The sequence below is a fragment of the Gracilinanus agilis genome, chromosome 4 (genome assembly GCF_016433145.1).
Source record: "Gracilinanus agilis isolate LMUSP501 chromosome 4, AgileGrace, whole genome shotgun sequence".
Lineage (NCBI taxonomy): Eukaryota > Metazoa > Chordata > Mammalia > Didelphimorphia > Didelphidae > Gracilinanus > Gracilinanus agilis.
The window spans coordinates 328,554,971-328,573,249 of NC_058133.1; the positions used below are offsets into that span (position 1 = coordinate 328,554,971).

Sequence of the window (18,279 nt, forward strand, 5' to 3'; positions counted from 1 at the left end):
CTTCTAAATGTTCCTATTTTGTTTGTCCTGAATTGCGTCTTAATCAGTCAACATGTATGTATACTAGGCACTAGGCACTATATTAAGCACTGGGGATACAAAGAAGTGTAAAAGATAGTCCAGGCTGTCCAAGAGATCAGTCTAATGGGGGAAACAACAGGTAAACAACTCCGTAAAAAAGATATATAAAGGATAAATTAGGAACAGTCTCTGAGGGGAAAAAACTAAGATCTCAGAATAGTTTTTAAATGCATAATTTAAAATATGTAAGTTACAAAGGCAACTAATTATTGAAATACAGTAATCAAACTGCTTTTAGAAATTCAAGGATCCCATTAAGAATCCCTGCTCCATAATATTCTTAACAACTGGTTGTTCTAGTTTCTAATTGTGGACCACTAATGACAGGGAATTCAATATATGAGGAGACCATACTAGGGCCCTAATATTTTGCATCTAAATTTTCTCTAATCATTTCGAGCAACTCAATTTTGTTTCTCTAACTAAAGAGTAAGCTTCTTTAAGACAGGGTGTATCTATACTTCTATCTCCTCTCCAAAATAACTAAACATAATGTCATCATTTAACAAGTCACTCCACAAATACTTGATTGACCAGAAAATTAAATGCTAACAAAGCCTGATTAACTGGAGCAGTGATGGTGAACCCTATGGCATGGGTGCCAAAGATGGAATACAGAGTGCTCTCTGTGGGCAAGAGTGCCACCCTCCCATCCTGTCAACACCTCCCCCCCCCTCCCAGTTCATTACTAGAAAGGCAGAGGGATTTGAGTGGAGCTGCTCTCTTCCTCCATCCACCCACGCCTAACATTTTTTTTACATCACGTGCCCCTCTGCCCAGCAGCCCAAGGGGGGGGGGCATGCCCAGTGATGGGTAGAGCACAGTACATGGTCTCTGGGGATGATGGGGCACAGCACACAATCTCTAAAAGGTTTATCATCACTGAACTAGAGCTTGCAGAATTTACTGGGGCCTCAAACTCTGTGCCTACCTTGCAGCTGATAGACTCCCTCTTTCTCCATGAACTAATAGAGATAGGATGACTCCAAAAATCAGGCAAAAAAAAAAAAACAACTCTTAGAGATTTCTATTTTTGACTGAATCTATTTTTTATTATAAAATTCAATTTTATTTAATTTTCAGTTCCCCTCTCCATTAAGAAGACAAGAAAAACAGGTTACAAATTTGCAAACCAAATGCTTGCATTAGCCTTGTCCAAAGGAAAAAATAAAGAGGAGAGAAAAGAAAAAAGAGGGAAAGAGGGAAATAGAAAGGAAGGGAGGAAGATAGAAAAGAAGGAAGGAAGGAAAGAAGGGAGGGAGAAAGGAAGGAAGGAATGAAGGAAGGAAGAGAGAGAGAGACAGAGACAGAGAGAAAAGAAGGTACCTTGATCTACACTGAATCCATCAGCTATCTCTCTGGGATGAATAGCATGTTTTTATGAGTCCTCTGGAACTGTGGTTGACTGAACCTTAATTAATTATATCTCAATTTGAGTTCAAGCAATTACTTATTTGTTTGTCACTTACTTCCATTAATGCTACATTAGATTTTTCAGTAGGGACCATTAAGTCCCACCCTGAAGCAAGCAAGTATATGGACCTCAGTGTTACATTCCTTATTGTGTGACAGCGAGTCGTCCTCCTGGATTGGCCACAGAAGCGTTTAATAATAATAATAAAACAACAATAATAGCAGTGGTGATCAAAATAATAATAATTTAATAATAATTTACAGAGTGCCTCACCACATTTCCTCATTTACTCCTCAGAATTCTAGAATTAGGTGCTACTTTATTACTCTCATTTTGCACATGAGAAAACTGAGCCAGAGAGAAGTGACTGGCCCTAGGCACAGTCAACTGCACAGAGCTGCCTTTAGGACTTCCATGGTTGCCCAGAAAATGTACACAATAGCTCTGAATGGCTGGGAGCCAAGAGCGGCAGATGTGGGGTTTCAGTTTGGCCCACTGCTCCCACTGTTCGTTTTGCCAAAAAGGAGGTACACATCGTGGCCAAAAGTATATAAAGACCATCCGAGCCCTCACTGCTTAACCAAAGCACAGTTGGCAGTCACAGATCTGTCTCCTCACGCACAGAGATCTATCTCTATAATAGGCACGCTCAGCTTTTCTTAGATTACTGCACCTACTCAAACTTCACGGGAGCTATTGAGGAGGAAAGAAGCTTATTGTCAAGGAGGAGGGGTAGGCTCTAAAGTTGATTGCGCTTGTTTGGAAGTTCCTCTCCAACCTCTCCTCTCAAACGCTCACACCCACATGCACACCCACTTACGGGATGATTCTAAGACAGTGAAGGAGAGTGCACCAGTTTTAAGTTCAAGCCCCGGGGCGCTCCTGCTTCCTTCTTTCCAGCCAGGAATAACTCTGCTCCCGCAGCGGCTCTGAGTAGGTAACAAACTCTGCCCAGCTGGAACCCGCCCAGGGCACAGGACAACCCCGCACTGGGCCCACAGCCCAGCCTCGAGCTCGGCTCGCTGGGGCGGGCGGGCGGAGCCAGGTGGAGAGAGGGAGCGTGTGCGTTTGGTCCGGGGCCGGGCTGGGGACAGGGGGCGGTGCTCCTCTCTCCGGGTGTCTAGGGTGGGAGAAGAGGAGGAGGACTTGAGTAGCTTCTTCTTCTAGGCGTAGCCTTCGCCCCGCCCCTCCACTCTTGAAGCCCTAGAGCGGTACTGAACGAACTACTCTTCTGGAGCCTGAAGACAGCGCACGGAAGCGGAGCTCCTCCAGCATCTGGTCGGGATGTGTCGGGTCCCGGGATCCCGGAGAGGGAGAGCGAGAGCCATGAGCCCCTGTGGCCTCGCGCGAGGCTCGTGGTCGGCGCTGCCAGGACTGCTGCCGCTGCTCTTTCTGCACGCGCTCTTTTGGCCTGGAGTGATCCCCTGGAAGCTCACCATTCTGCACACCAATGACCTACACAGCCGGCTGGAGCAGACAAGCGAGGACTCCGGCAAATGCTTCGAGGTTGCGAAGTGCGTGGGCGGCGTGGCCCGCCTGCACACCAAGGTCCGGGAGATCCGCGGAGCCGAGCCCAATGTGTTGCTGCTGGATGCGGGAGACCAGTACCAAGGAACCGTCTGGTTCACCGTGTACAAGGGCGCCGAAGTGGCTCACTTTATGAATGCCTTGGGTTATGATGCTATGGTAAGAAGAAAGATGCTTTACTGTTTACTCCAACTGGAGTAAAGCCCTCTCTCTTGCGTGTGGGGGGAGTTCGGGTCAACAAAATTATGGGCATACTCCAACTGGCGAGAGGCGTGTGGGGTAGAGCCAGGTAAGTAAGCTTCTGCCAGGGCTCTGGGTCGTTAAGCTGCTCAGGACTGGGAGTCTTTGAAAGGTGGTCAAGGATTTATTTCCCGGCGAATGTATTTTTAAGTACGGCTTAACCCATAGATGGGGATTAAATGAAAGAAATAGGAAGGTTAGAAGCAACTGGAAGTGCAAGAGTTATTCAGAATCCGCTAAATTTAAGCTGTCATTCACTGGGTCAAGAAGAATTTTATTAGTGCCTCCTTGTGTGCCAGGCACTTATTAGTCTCTGGGGATACAAAGAAAGGCAAAAGACAGTCCCCGTCCTCAAGGATATCAGTGTAATGGAACAAGTATTTTTTTCCTAAAATAATATATGTAAATCCCTTTGCAAACCTTAAAGCCACTCTATAAAATTTAGCTATTACCAGTGTGGGTAGATTTTTCCACCCACACTAATCATTAACTTCTCTGTACCATTAGGTAGTCTATCTTCCTGAGTTTTGACACCTTCTGGCTTTGTGACTTTTGGGGTAAGTCACTTAACTTCTCAGGGCTCCCAAAGAACTCTGTAAGACAGTGTGTCAACAACCAGTTGCTGATTTGCTCTGATAGGGAGAAATTCTAAAACCGTAGTAAAACACTGAAATCACAAGCCATCCCCAGTCTAACACACAACAAAATCATAGACCCAGTCCAATACACACACACACACACACACACACACATACATTGAAATCATACTCATTCAACACACATAATGAAATCATAGAGCCAGTCCAACACACCCAAAAAACTAATTAAAAACTAAAACTAACAAGTACCAGGTTTTTCACCTATCCTCAGGACTTAAAAAGTGTAAAGCAAGGAAATTCAGCAAGGACAATGTACATGTGTGAGTATGTGTCTTTATGTGGTGGATAGTAATAGATAAACCCCAAAAAGCAGCATCAATAAAACAATTTTAAATGCACAAAAGGAAACAAAAAAATTCAGAAGACACAAATAATGCTGTTTTGTAACAACAGAAATTTACAGTTTATTATACAATTATACCAAAAACATTGAAATGTTTGTCTTTTAATGACTGTTAAGTTCACCAAAACAAAGAACATTTAATTTTTTTTTTAATGGGAGAGAAAGCTAAATAACACAGATAGATTGCCAGACCTGAAGTCAGGAGGACCTGAGTTCATATCTGGCCTCAGATGCTTTCTAGCTGTGTGACCCTGGACAAGTCACTAAACTCCCATTGCTGAGCCCTTACCACTCTTCTGACTTAGAATTGATATTTCATATAATTAGTATGATTCTAAGACAAAAGAGTTGAAAGAAAGAAGGGTTAAAAAAAATGAGAGCACTAAGTCTTAGGGGCATTGGGAAACTTGTAAAGCAGAATCAAAGCTTATTCCCAAGCTCCCAACCCTATTTGGGGTAGCATAGTACAATACAGGTGTTCTGAGTCTTTTGATTAATTTTACTTCCTTCACAGGATTGTTGTGAGGCCAGTGTTTGGTAAACGGTAAAAGGTTGTACAAAAATGAACTTCCATCATTATCTTTAAGTCCAACCTCCTTATTTTACAGATGAGGAAACTCAGTTCCATGAGGGAAAGTGACTTGTCCTAGGTCACAGAACTAGTAAATAGCAGATTAGCTATTCAAACCAATGAGGATTTGGCAGTGAGGCCCTGGAGGGTTTGATCCAGACAGTGGAGAGGGCAGTTTGGAAGTTATCTTCAAAAGGAAAAAACTGAGCCAGAAAGTTCTCTAACAGCTGTCTGAATGGAGGAGAGAGCTTCTTGAATACCCCTAGCCTCCAGGTCAGATTAACCTGGGCACTGAAATAAAACAATTTACTTTGGGACTTGGTAATGTCATTATTGCAGTTACATACCTGGCAGGAATATCCCAGCTTCTATAATCCTCAGGGCCCAGGCTTCAACTCCTCCATCATCGTGGATGATGCATATGGATTGTTGATGTATTCCCACATAACCCTAGTTAGACATCCAAAAGGTAAAGAATGGTACTTGAATAAAGGAATAGGATTGGGCAGAAAATAAGAGAGCATAGTGCATTTTTCTGGGAACCCCGGACAAGTAAGGATCAGGGAGAATGTTAAAAAGTGGCAATTCTTCAATAAAATGAGTAAATTGAGACTCAGGAGGAAGAAGGAAGATGGAAAAGGAGAACAAGAAGAAGAAAAAATAACATAATAATATGTTAATTATAGAATTAATAACGAGTATAATGTGTAGAATAATATATTTGTATATTATAATTATATAATAGTAATAATCTAAGAAGAAATTATAATATAAAATGTTAAAAATTGTTGCTTTTTATAATGCCTACTCTGTACCAGGCACTGAGCTAAGAAATTTACAAATATCTCCTTTTCTGACACAAATAGAGGTTATATGATTTGCCCACTTTTGTCCATGGTCACAATAGCCAGGAAATGCTTGTCTAGATTTGAAATCAGGTCTTCCTGGCTCTAGATCCAATGCTCTATCCACTGCCCCAGCTCATGGCTTAGATGAGTAAAGTGAGTTATCTATATTCACACAGTTGAAGTGGCAGAGCCTGAACAATACAAACCCATCTCCCCACTCTAGGTCTGATGTTCTTTCCATTGTACCACATGACTCCCTTAATTACATCTGCCCTTCCCTGCTGATTTTTGGCTGCTCTCCCCACCTTCCTCTCAAGAGGAATGAAAACAGTATAACATTCTTCTAAGAGATTTTTAAAAATGATTTTTTTAATGTATTCACACAGCTTTCAAATGTTTTCTTCACATTGGCAGCTGCTATAAGTACAAATGTTGGTTTTTTATTGACTGGTGAGACGTTTTGGCTCCTACCTCTTCTCTGATAATTAAAGGGACCAGAGCAGAAACTACTCTCTAGGTTTCCTTGGATACGAAGTGATCCCTGCTGCGGGGAGTTAGGAAAAAAGGCTTAGAAGCAAGCAAGAGTAGTAAAATCTCAGCCTCAGTTTCCTCATCTGCAAAGTGGAGATGATAATATTTGTATTGACCTAGTACATCAGACCAGGCAGCTAGATGGTACATGTTGAGCGTAGAGCTCTTGGTCTTGGAATCAGGAAGATTTGCTTTCAAATCCAGCCTTCAGACACTAACTAGCTATGTGACTCTGGGCAAGTCACGTCACTTCTTTTTGCCTCAGTTCCTCATCTATAAAATGGGGACACAATGGAGAAGAGGTGGCAAACCACTCCAGTATCTTTGGGAAGAAAACTCCATTACATCGAGTCAGACACAACTGAACAACAACAAAAAGCACATAGGACTAACATGAGATAAGTGCTTCAAGAACCATAAAACATTATTGAAACATGAGTAGTAGGTTAGCCTTGCTACTGAACCTTTGTCTTCATTTCCTTTGAGAAGAGTAGAACAAACTTTAGTTTCTTTGTATTTCATATATAAAACAATTCCATTGTTTCCTTTTTTGTGGAACAATTAGCTATACTGTTGCAGAAATAGAATGTTCTGTGATGAGAGTCTTCCTTTTCCCCTCCATTTAAGTCAAATTAGGGAACAGGGTTAAAAAAGTCACTGATAAGCTTTATTTATGGAAGGGGTTTCTGGGTGAAGACGATAAGATATATGCCAGATCATTGCCAGGAACTTCAAGGGAATGTCTGAATCCTCTTTTTGTTTTTTTTGGAATTTCCTTGTTTCAAATAGTGCTCAAAATAATTGGACTGGCACTTGGAAATATACTGGAACTCTTTTAGAATGTTGTTGCTAAGAAATGCAATTAACTTTAGATATCAGTCTTTTATCATAAATAGTGTTACCAATGTAGTGTGGAAAACAGTTTTTCCTGTAATACAATGCAATCTGTTCCAAACTGTAAATAAGCCATGTGTTATAAAATGGGGCTCATTTGATATACTTCAGTGGATCTGTCTTTTTTCTTTGTTTTTCATATCCACCAACAGGATAGGAAACATACCATCCATACTATATCATCCTGTAGAGTGTCTGTGTCCTACCAATAAATCCTCCATGGAGGATCCAGGATACAGTGGGTCTTCCTTTGATGCAAGTTCAAGACTCGGGTCTTTTATTCTCACTACATGATTACTGACACACCCCTTTTTTCCAGTTTTAGCAATTCTTTGACATAGTCTTTAAAAAAAAAAACAAAAACAACCCTTACCTTCTGCCTTAGAATACTCTGTATTGATTCTAAGGCAGAAGAGCAGAAAGGGCTAGGCAATGGGGGGTTAAGTGACTGGCCCAGGGTCACACAGTTAGGAACTGCCTGAGGTCATATTTGAATCTAGGACCTCTTGTTTCCAGATCTACCTCTCTATCCACTGAACCACCTACCTGCCCCAGACATTGTCTTTTATGCTACTTTTCCCATTCAGCTCATCACTGTTAATACTGAGTGCCTCAAAACCTTAGTGCAATTTAAAGCTTTATACTTAGTGCCTATAATATTTATAAAATATTTTTCGATTGATTGGCATACCTTTTTAAAAAGCAGCTTACTGATGTTCTTTTATTGTTTATATCTTTTACATCCCAGTTACTCCTCACCTACCCCACTTCACCACTGAACCCTCCCTTAGTACAACTAAGCGCAGTCAAACAAAATAAATCAACACATTGTCAAAATATACAATGTCCCAAAATTCTTCATGCAGTTTTAAGCTTTAATTTAAATTAACTACTAATTGTTATAATTTATATAATACAATTATATTTATATATAATATACTTATATAAATTATAATTATATGTGCAACAATTATATAGAATTGATCATTATAAATATTCATTAATAATAGAATTAAGTTAATTTAAGCTTTAATTTCTTACAACTGCACAAAGACTTTTGGGACACTCTGTATAGGTCTTATTCTGTATCTGTAGTCTGCCATCTCTGCTGTGAGACAGGAAGCATGCTTACTATCCACCTTCTCAGTTCCTACCTCGATGCTCCTGGATGATCTGAGTTCTACAGTAGTTCACAGTTGGTTTTTTTAATTTACCTGCATATGACTGAGGTCACCATGTAAATTCTTCTCCTAAGTCTGCTTAGTTCAATATTTGTGAGTTCAAGTCTTTTTTACATATTATAGAGAAAAAACATACTATCTCTAAAGTCAGAAGACTTACATTCTAGTCTCACCCGACATTTCTTTTTAGTTTTCAGCATCTTTCCCCCCCTATCTCTAGCCTTAGTCTTTGATTTGAGACTCAGCTTTGTCCTCTCCCAAAATCTTGGATAGGATAGACAGGTCCTATTTGGTCCTTTCTTCCCTGATGTAGGATCCCATCACTGACTTAAACTTTTCTAGATGAATCTGCTCACGGAGCCCTGGGAGATTTTGGTGTTCCTGGTCAAGGTTCTGTCACAACTAGAGCACTGAATGGTCTTGTCCCCTCCCTAAAATTTTATAAGGGTGCTGCCTCCTCCGTGTCTCCTGAGGCTTCCCTAATGAGGTCAATATTGTGATCTGCTTCACCTCCTGGGAGTTTCCAGGTAAGGGTGGTCCTCCTGGCACCTCTAGCTAGAGTATTATGGCTGGTATTGACTACTGCTCTCTCTACCATTGTTTGTGTTAAGGTAGCAGCTCTTCTGTGCCCCCTGACTTCCCCCAGATAAGACACTACTTGAGCTTTTTGTGGGCAGGGGCTTGCCAAAGGCTCCTCTCTGAGAGATTCCAGACTCTTTATCTGCTTTTATGATAGACTTTCTGGCAAGGTTTCTCCTCCAGTATCTACAGTGTCTCCTTATCATTCTGTTTAATCCTTGGCTAGATGAAAGAGCTCTATGAAGTTTCTCTTTGGATATTTTGATCATTGTTGATCTGGTCATCTTTTTAGATAATTGTTGGGCTAAGAGAGTTGCCCTGATACCTACCTGAAAGCCCTCAGTTTCTCAGAATTCTTCATATTCATCAATATAATGCCATCATGATATTACATTAATATTCCACAATTTAATTAATCTGCCCTCCCACCCCAATCAAAAAACACTCACTTTCCTTCTAGTCCTTCTAGTCATTATATATAAAATGCTGATAGAAATACTAAGCCTTTCTATTGCCTTGTGGGTCACCTGTGATTTTGATGCCTCTGAGACTTTAGTGTTCCCATTCACAACCACATAGAATCCCTGGGAAAATATAAGTACTAAGATGTGTTCCTTTTGCAGCAGTGAGTAAATTGGAGTCTTAGGAAATGTTGCATGGTCTCTTAAATGTGATTTTTACCTTTTGATCTCCTTTCCTTCAATTGTGGGTCTAGTTGTGTTGGCAAAGTATTGGCACACTTGCCGCCCCCAGCATGAGGGAGCTACTCTGTTCCTCCTCTTCCCAGGGACTGAGGACATTTTTGCATAACCTGTCCGTCTGTCCAACTGCCCAAAGCAAGCACTTCCATCCTCAGCTCTCTCTGGTAATTATGAGTAGGGAGGTTCGCAGACAGTTTGAATTTGCCCTTTAGGCACTCAAACTCAAAAACCTTCACCAACACTAGTCTAGTTCATTGTCCATCTACAATAACTGTCCAAAGCAAATTAATTGATGGATTATCTGCCTTTTCAATTGCGTATTGTAATCTGAGCAACACATATTTCTTATCCAATTAGTTCTTTCTCTGTAGATTGATGTCATATTTTTTAATGGTTTCGGATGGAATTTAGGAGACCCTATAGTACCATATCAATAGAAATTGACCTAATATTGTTGACAAACAGACTTTTAATTTTTTATGTAATGTGTGTGTATGTGTATTTTCTCTCCCATTAGCAAGTAAGAGGATCAGGTCTAAGCAGCTCCCCAGTACTTTTTTTTTTTTTAACTTTTACCTTCTGTCTTAGTATCAATTCTAGGTAGTTGGATTTAACTTACTTGCTCAGGGTGACACAGCTAGGAAGTGTCTGAGGTCAAATTTGAACCCAGGTCCTCCCAATTCCATATCTAGTGCTCTATCCACTGTGCTACCTAGCTGCCTCTCCCCAGCACTTTTGAAGGACCCCAAGAATTATAGTATATTCAGAGCAGACCAGGAATCTCCAGAATTCTTGGAGTAGCCTAGAATCCACTGGGGACCTGGAATCCCTTCTTTCTCATGAGGAGAAAGTACTGGTCCAGAGAAGATAGTCCAAGGCAGCTTTAAATTCAAACTCCCTGGCTCTGCCATAAACCAAGACCTATAGGTCCTGAAGGCTCTTTTGTTGTTGTTGTCAAGTCTTTTCAGTTATGTCTGACTGTTCACAACCCCACATAGGGTTTTCTTTGCAAAGATGCTGGAGTGCCTTGCCATTTCCTCCTCCAATTTATTTTACAGATGACAAAACTAAGGCAAACAGGGGAAAGTGAGTTGTCTAGGATCACACAACTAGGAAGTGTCTGAGGCCAGAGTTGAACTCAGGAAGATGAGTCTTTCTGATTCTTGACCTGACCTAGCACTCTATTTACTGTGCCACCTAGCTGCCTCTAAAAAAACAAACAATAAATCCCTAAAAGAAAACCCCATGACTCAGGCACAAAATGTGCCATCGTAAATGGAATAAAGGAATAAGGAAGAATAAAGAAGAAGCTTTCAGAGCTACAAATAAATAATAGAGGATTACAGAAGATAAAAATGTACAACTCTGATTGTATAAAGTTAAAAAACTATTACACAAATAAAACGAATGCTGATAAAACTGAAAGGGGGGGTAGGTAACTGGGAATAATTTTTGCAACAAATTTCTCTGATAAAGGTTCCAAGGTTCATAAGGAGGTGATTCAAATTTATAAGACTACAATTCATTCCTCTAATTGATAAATGGTCAAAGCATAAGAATAGGGAAGTTTTCAGAGGAAGAAATTCAAGCTACTAATAGATATGTGGGAGAATAAAATGCTCCAAAGCACTAATAATTAGAGAAATAAAAATTAAAGAAACTCCAAAATTCTGCCTCTTTTTTGGGCTACAATTTGTCCAGTTTTCCTTTGTCTTAGGAATATTCATAGCAATAGGTGTGGGAGGGGCAGGAGGTGTTTACCAATTGATCCCCTATTAAACCATTTCTTTTACCCTGCCTACTGTTAATAAGAACCCTGGATAAAACAGGCAGAAGTCCTTTTATTTTGAGCCTCTTGTCTCTGATGTTCATTATCTGTTTAACATGATTTATTGCTAATTATTACTAAGCTACTTTTAAGAAAGCTGTTGTTTTGGTCATTAGCTAATATGGCCACATTGTGCTCCTACTGCCCCATCTGAGACATTGGTGTAAATTCCAAGATCCCCACATCCTTTACCTACACAGATTCTCATCTCTTTTTTTTGCTTATAAATATATCTTATTGCATTCCTATTATTTGCAGTGTAATATGCATAAGGGCGAGAGCCTTGTCTTATTTTTGTTATATCCTCCAGTGCTTAGCACATAGTCATCCCCTAAAGCAGTGATGGGCAAACTCCACGGGCCAGATTCGGCCCCCTGAAATGTTCTATCCTGCCATGACATTATTCCTAATCTGACAAATACAATGAGTAGGATACAGTACAATGAAACTTCGAAAGAGTTGCCTTAGACTGACAGATGAGCATTTCCTTTCCTTTGGCCCCCCACTTTAAAAAGTTTGCCCATCACTGAAAAGGATTTCAAAAATAAAAAATACATGCAATGAATAGATAAATAAATGAAATGTGTCAATGTCATACAGTTTGGCGGGCATTTTTGACCTAATGTTTGAATATCATAGAATCTCAGGATTTGAAAATTAGAAGAGACTTCAGGATCCAAATAGTCCAAACCATATACAAAAAGGAATCCTTCCTACAGTTTACCTAAGTGATCATTTAGCTTCAACTTGAACAGTAGCAAGTCATGGCAGATCATTTCATTTGGGGGTAAGTATAATTAGAAGGAAGGTTTCCTGGAACAAGTCTAAATTTGCTTCTTTTCATTTTCCATCCATCATTCCTGGTTCTGCCCCCTGAAACCAAACAGAACAAGTCTTATCCCTCTTCCACATGACAGCTCTTCAGATATTTGAAGACAGATGTCAAGTCTCCCTCCCTGAATCTTCTGTTTCCCAAGCTAAACGTGTACATTTCCCTCAATCTATTTTTATATATCATGGACTCAAGGCCTTTCACCATCTTGGTTGTTTGTACCTTCATCCGGACTTTCTCCAGTAATTGTTAATCATGGTACCCAGGTCTGAACACAGTATTACAGATGAGGCAATGTCAAGGATAGAGCCAAGTGAGAGTGACCTCTCTAATCTTGGAAGCTCTGCTTGCTTGAAACACAGCCCAGATTTTCATTAATTAGCTTTTGGGAGGACCACATTACCCTGCTGATTCATATCGAGCTTGAAGTCCACTCAAACACCCAAATCTTTTTAGAACAATTGCTGCCTAACCATGGGCTGGACACTGTGCTAAGTGCTAGACCTTCATTCAAAGAAAGGCAAATACAGTCCCTGTCTTCAAGGAGCCCAGTCTGATCTAAGAAGATAGCATGTAAACAGCTATTTACAAACAGGAAAAATTAGAGCTAATCTCGGAGAGAAGGCATTAAGATTAAGGAGAACTGGAAAAGGTTTCTTGTAGGGGAAACAGGATTTAAGTTGAGATTTGAAGGAATTCAGGGAAGCTAGGCAGTGGAGGGTGAGGAGGGAAAGCATTCCAGGCATAGGGGGACAGCAAGTGGAAATTCCTGGAGTTGGGATATGGAGTGTCTTGTACAAGGAACTGTAAGGAAGACAGTGTATTTGGACTACAGAGTATTTAGTGGGGAGTAAGATGTAAGAAGCCTAGAAGGGCAGGAGAAGAGCAGTTATGAATGACTTTAAAGAGTTTCATACTTAATCCTGGAGGCAAAAGGAAGCCACTTCAGTTTACATAATAGGTAAGGGGTGGAGGTGTGGAATAGTCATATCTCACCTTTAGGAAAATCAATTTGACAGCTGAGAGGAGGATTGACTAGAGTGGGGAGAGGCTTGAGACAGGAGGATCAACTAGCAGACTACTGCATTAGTCAAGTATTTGCGAAGCCTAATACTACTAGTGCAATACATTATTACATTTATCCCAACTGAATTTCATTTTCTTAAATTCAACTCAATTCCCCAGTCTAGCAAGAGCCTTTTGGACCTTGATGGTCATCTCTTGAGGCAGTGATCACTGCCAGCTTTGTGTCACCTGCAAATTTGAGGAAGACATCATCTATGTCTTTATTCAAATCTTTGTCAGTAGCTATGTTAAACATCAGAGAGCCAAGCAATAGATCAATCTGTTCTAGGTGTTTAATAAATGCTCGCTATTAACTGATTCTGTTTAGATATGATAATGAGTAGAGATAAATGTATCAAACTCCATAACATCTCTTGAATCTATACCTTTCTGCAGTCACACAGTGATCATCCTACTTCAGACTCTCATCAACCTCTTATCCTAACTATCCTAAGAATCTCCAAGTGAAGTCCATGCTTTTAAGTCACCTTTCTCTCCCATTCATCCTCCACATAGCTACCAAAGTGGTAAGAAATCAGTGATCCTACCAGTGTAACTTCCCTGCTTAAGATATGGCCCCTTCTAAGATAAAACACACTCTACCCTTGTTTGGTATCTTAAAGCTTTTCACATTCTACCTCCAGCCTACCTTTCCAGTTTCATGATACATTTATTCCCTTTTATGCAGAGAATTTTAACCTAGAGTACATGGCCTTGTTTTCTTTCTCTTTTATTTTGTTTAATTCCATGTAGAAATAATTTTTAGAAACCATTTTCAACAATTCCTTTCTGACATTTTTTATCTAAATTCTCTTATTCCCTCCTTCCCCTGCCCCACCCCCAAGATGGCAAATAATCTGGTATAGGTTATAACAGTGCTGCATGGCCTTGTTTTTCTTAAAATACTTTGTTAACTGGTATTTGAACTAATTGGGAGAGGGACTTACAATCTTTTGTTTTTATTTAATGTTTTTAAAAACATTTTGACAAGTGGTTTTTATAGGTTTTACTAGACTGCCAAAGAAATCCATGACACAGAAAAGAGTTGAAAATCTATGACTTTGTACACACTATTCCTAGCTAAACTTGGTTGACTTGTTCCTCAAGTGACATCCCATCCTCCTGTCTTCATGCCTTTTCAAAGGTTATTTCTGAGGGCAACTAAGTGGTGAAGTGGATAGAGTGCCAAGCCTGAAGTCAGGATCTCATCTTCCTGAGTTCAGATCTGGCCTCAGATACTTACTGGCTGTGTGACCCTGGGTAAGTCACTTAACCTTGTTTGCCTCAGTTTCCTCATCTATAAAATGAACTGTAGAAGGAAATGGCAATGAGGTTTTCTTGGCCAAGAAAACCTCCAATGGTGTCATGAAGAGTTAGACACGACTGAACAACTAAACAACTCCAACTCTCAGAATCAGTAGCTTCATCCAAATCTCAACTCAAGTGCTGCCTCCTACATGAAGCCTTTCCTGAATCCCTTTCTTACTGCTCATACCCCTCCAAATACTTCGCATATATTTTATGTCTACTTATGTATACATGTTGTTTCTCTTGATAGACTGTTACTTCTTGAGCATTGGAATTATTTCAGTTTTGATTTCATGTCCCCAGTACCTAGAATCAGTACCTGGCATATAGTGGGAGTTTAATAGACCTTGTCACTAAATGATTGACTATTATTGTTAGGCACATATGTTGGTGGAAACAAAAACTTAATAAAAGATATATTAGCGAAGCTTTCTACAGGGGCCAGAATAGCTACCCAAAAACTTATTTACTAAGATGTTTCCATACTCATCCATTTTTTAAGCCTGAATGATGAAATACAAATTTCACTTGAGGTGTCATGGCTAACTCTTGGAGTCTTCTTGGCAAAGATACTGGAATAGTTTGCCATTTCTTTCTCCAGTTCTTTTTACAGATGAGAAAACTGAGGCAAGCAGGATTATGTGACTTGTCCAGGGTCACACAGCTAGTAAGTGTCTGAGGCCAGATTTGAAAGAAGGTCCTCCTGCCTCCAGATCTAGCACTTTATCCTGTATACCATCTAGCTGCCCAAGTACACATACTATTGAAGAATTAAATCCACTAGTCAAAATATATAGCCATCTCTTGAATAAAATCAGAAAGTCAAATACCCAAGTATCTATTAAGAGTTTATTGTATTCAGAATTGTGTTAGATCCTTTAGGAACCAAAGGAGCCCTAGAAGACTTCATGGAGGAGTTGGGGTTTGGACTGGACTTTGAAGGATAAGTATAACCTATATGGTAGAGAAAAATCAGTGTTCCAACAGAGGAAAATGCACATGATATATTCAGGAGACATGAATGGAGCAGTTTGGTAGACCGGAGTGGGTAGAACATCCTTGATCTGTCCATCAGTCAAGCAAGAATTTATTACGCACCTCCTGTCTGCCAGGTCCTAGCAATAAGAAGACAAAAGTAAAACAATCTGAAGAAGCTAACCTCCTATCAAAGAGAAGAATGAACCAGTGCACTAACATGGAGTTCCCAACAGATATTTAGTGGTGATATTTTAGCAGGGGATACCCTACAATGTTAAGGTGAATTCCAGGAAGTTTTTATTTTGAGGAGGAAAAATGTTCTCCTCATGAGATGATCACAAGAGTTCATGGTTAGGGTGAAAGTTGGAAAAGTTTGAGAAGCTTTATTCTAAGGCATCCAAGGCAAGCCAGATAGAACTTTTTGTAAGTTCCTTTAAATGTAAATGGCGACTTCTCTACTAGCAATGCAAGGATCCAGAGCAATGCTGAGGGACTTATGAGAAGAAAACTAGCCACATTCAGAGGAAGAACTGTGGAAGGAGAAAAACAGAAGAAAAACAATTGCTTGAACACATGGGCTGATGGGGATATTATTGGGGATGTAGACTCTAAACGATAACTCTAGTACAACTATCAATAATATGGAATTAGGTCTTAATGATACATGTAAAACCCAGTGGAATTGTGCATCTGCTATGGGGAGGTGATGAGGTTTGGGGGAGAGGGAAAGAACATGAAACATGTAACTATGGGAAAATATTCAAAATCAAAATAAAAGAAGAAAGAAAGAATAAATGCAGATGGCATGATGGCTAAGGTGGGTTGCTATAGGCCAACAGGTAGAAGAGATAAAAGTGTCTCATCCATTCTCTGACCCAGTGCTGTCCCCATGCACCTCTATTACTATCCTTTCATTGCAACCTCTCCCCTCCTCTACCTTCTGCTTTTCTAACCATAGGGATAGGAGGAAATAGACATTGGACTTGTCATTTCATTGGGACTGAAAATTTGTGGGTGAGGAAACTCCCTCTTCTAGTGCAAGTTGGTAAATTCTCTGCAATTTATAGTCTTAAAGAATTGCCCCAGAGCAGTAAGAGATTAAGACTTGTACAGGATTACCCAGTCTATATGTGTCAAAGGCCATACTTGAACTCAGATTTTTTTGGTTCCAAGGATAGTTCTCTAGCCCCTGAACCACTTGGACTCTCTTCCTACCTATTCCATATTCAAATCTTTCATCTGCTTTCATCATCTAGGTAGCTACTAATACCTCCATGCTATTTCCTACCTTAACACATGTGTGTACACATGCACACACATGCACACATGGCTATCGTATCTATTACCATCCTTTGTCCCTTTCCCTGTAAGGATTATGACTGAAGTCCAACTTTCTGAGCTTCATTGAGATCTGGATTCCAGATGGGAGTCAAAGGAAGCATAAAATTTAGAGCTGGAAAAGACTTTGGCTACCATCCAATCTACCAGGAAATTGAGGCCTAGAGAGGCAAACTACAGTAGTAGCCAAGTCAAAAGTCAAATCCATGTTTTTTGACTCCACATCTAATAGCTTCCACTCTACCAGCTTCAAGGAGATGGCCTCTTAATCAGAATAATTATTCACTATGACTTGGCACCCTGTTTAACTATGAATGTAAGAATTTCAGCAACCAGTTTCTGACAGTGTCCTTGACTTATCTCAGATGAATTCTGAATGCCATCTGACTTAAAAATAAGCTTTTCCCAAGAGTAAAAATTTAGAAATTCTGTTGCTCATTGATTGCCCTGCAATACCACAATCACACACACCTGGCAAACCCTCCTACCTCCTGGTTAATCGATGACTACTTTATAAGCTTTTGATGGGGCTGTTTTCTAATTGCTGCTTTCTGGGAGATACTAGGACAAAAATCATTCCCTACCCTTTAAGAGCTTACTTTTCTTTGGGAAAAAAAAAAACATTGCTCTAAAATTATGTACATGGAAAAAGTTGGTTAAATGCTGAGAATATAGTATTCATTCAACTTTCCATTCCCCTGTCATCTCTGCCAAGGATTATTCCCATTCCATTCAGGTGAATTGTGACCATTGTACTATCTGGGGCAGAGCCTTGGCCAGGGTATAAGTTGGGTAAATTGAGGTCATTTCCTGTCAAAGATTTGTTGGGCACTATGGGAACAAAACAAACACTATAATTTGTACTCCTTGGACTTCTGATGGTTTTTTTCCTACAGTCTGATTTTTGTAGGGCATTCATTCATGAAGGTTTGGAAATGGAACAATCTTAGTCAGTAGTTTCACTTCACTCGATTTAGCTTTACTGGCATCCCAGATAGGCTGCTGTTTGTGCAGCAGGTGGGTATTGGGCATTACAGGCATGCCTTGTGTAATGTTGACCAGTGTTTCTTCACAGTCACATCATTAATAATTCGAGCAAAACCCACCTTAATATTATTACATTATTGGAGTCATGGAATCATAGCTTAGATTTAGAACTAGAAGAGTCCTTAAAGTCCATTTCATACATATTATTCAGGAGGACCAGAGAGGTTAAGTGGCAATAATTAGTAAGTGTCTGAGATATAATTTGAAGCCAAGTCTTTTTGATTTCAGGTCCAATGTACTGTGCTGATATTCTTAAGGAACAGATGATGAATCATACTGCTCTAGAGTTTACAGCTAGGTGGCACAGACCTAGA

General features: G+C 40.0%; 1 protein-coding gene across 1 annotated transcript in view; it reads left to right on the forward strand.

Moving 5' to 3' along the window:
* The first annotated feature begins 2,779 nt into the window (after window positions 1–2,779).
* NT5E (5'-nucleotidase ecto) overlaps window positions 2,780–18,279 on the forward strand; it is a 92,844-nt gene continuing 77,344 nt past the window's right edge. Inside the window, exon 1 of the mRNA XM_044675381.1 lies at window positions 2,780–3,181. Within this exon, the coding sequence (XP_044531316.1) occupies window positions 2,780–3,181 (402 nt within the window). The remainder of the gene's footprint in view (window positions 3,182–18,279) is intronic.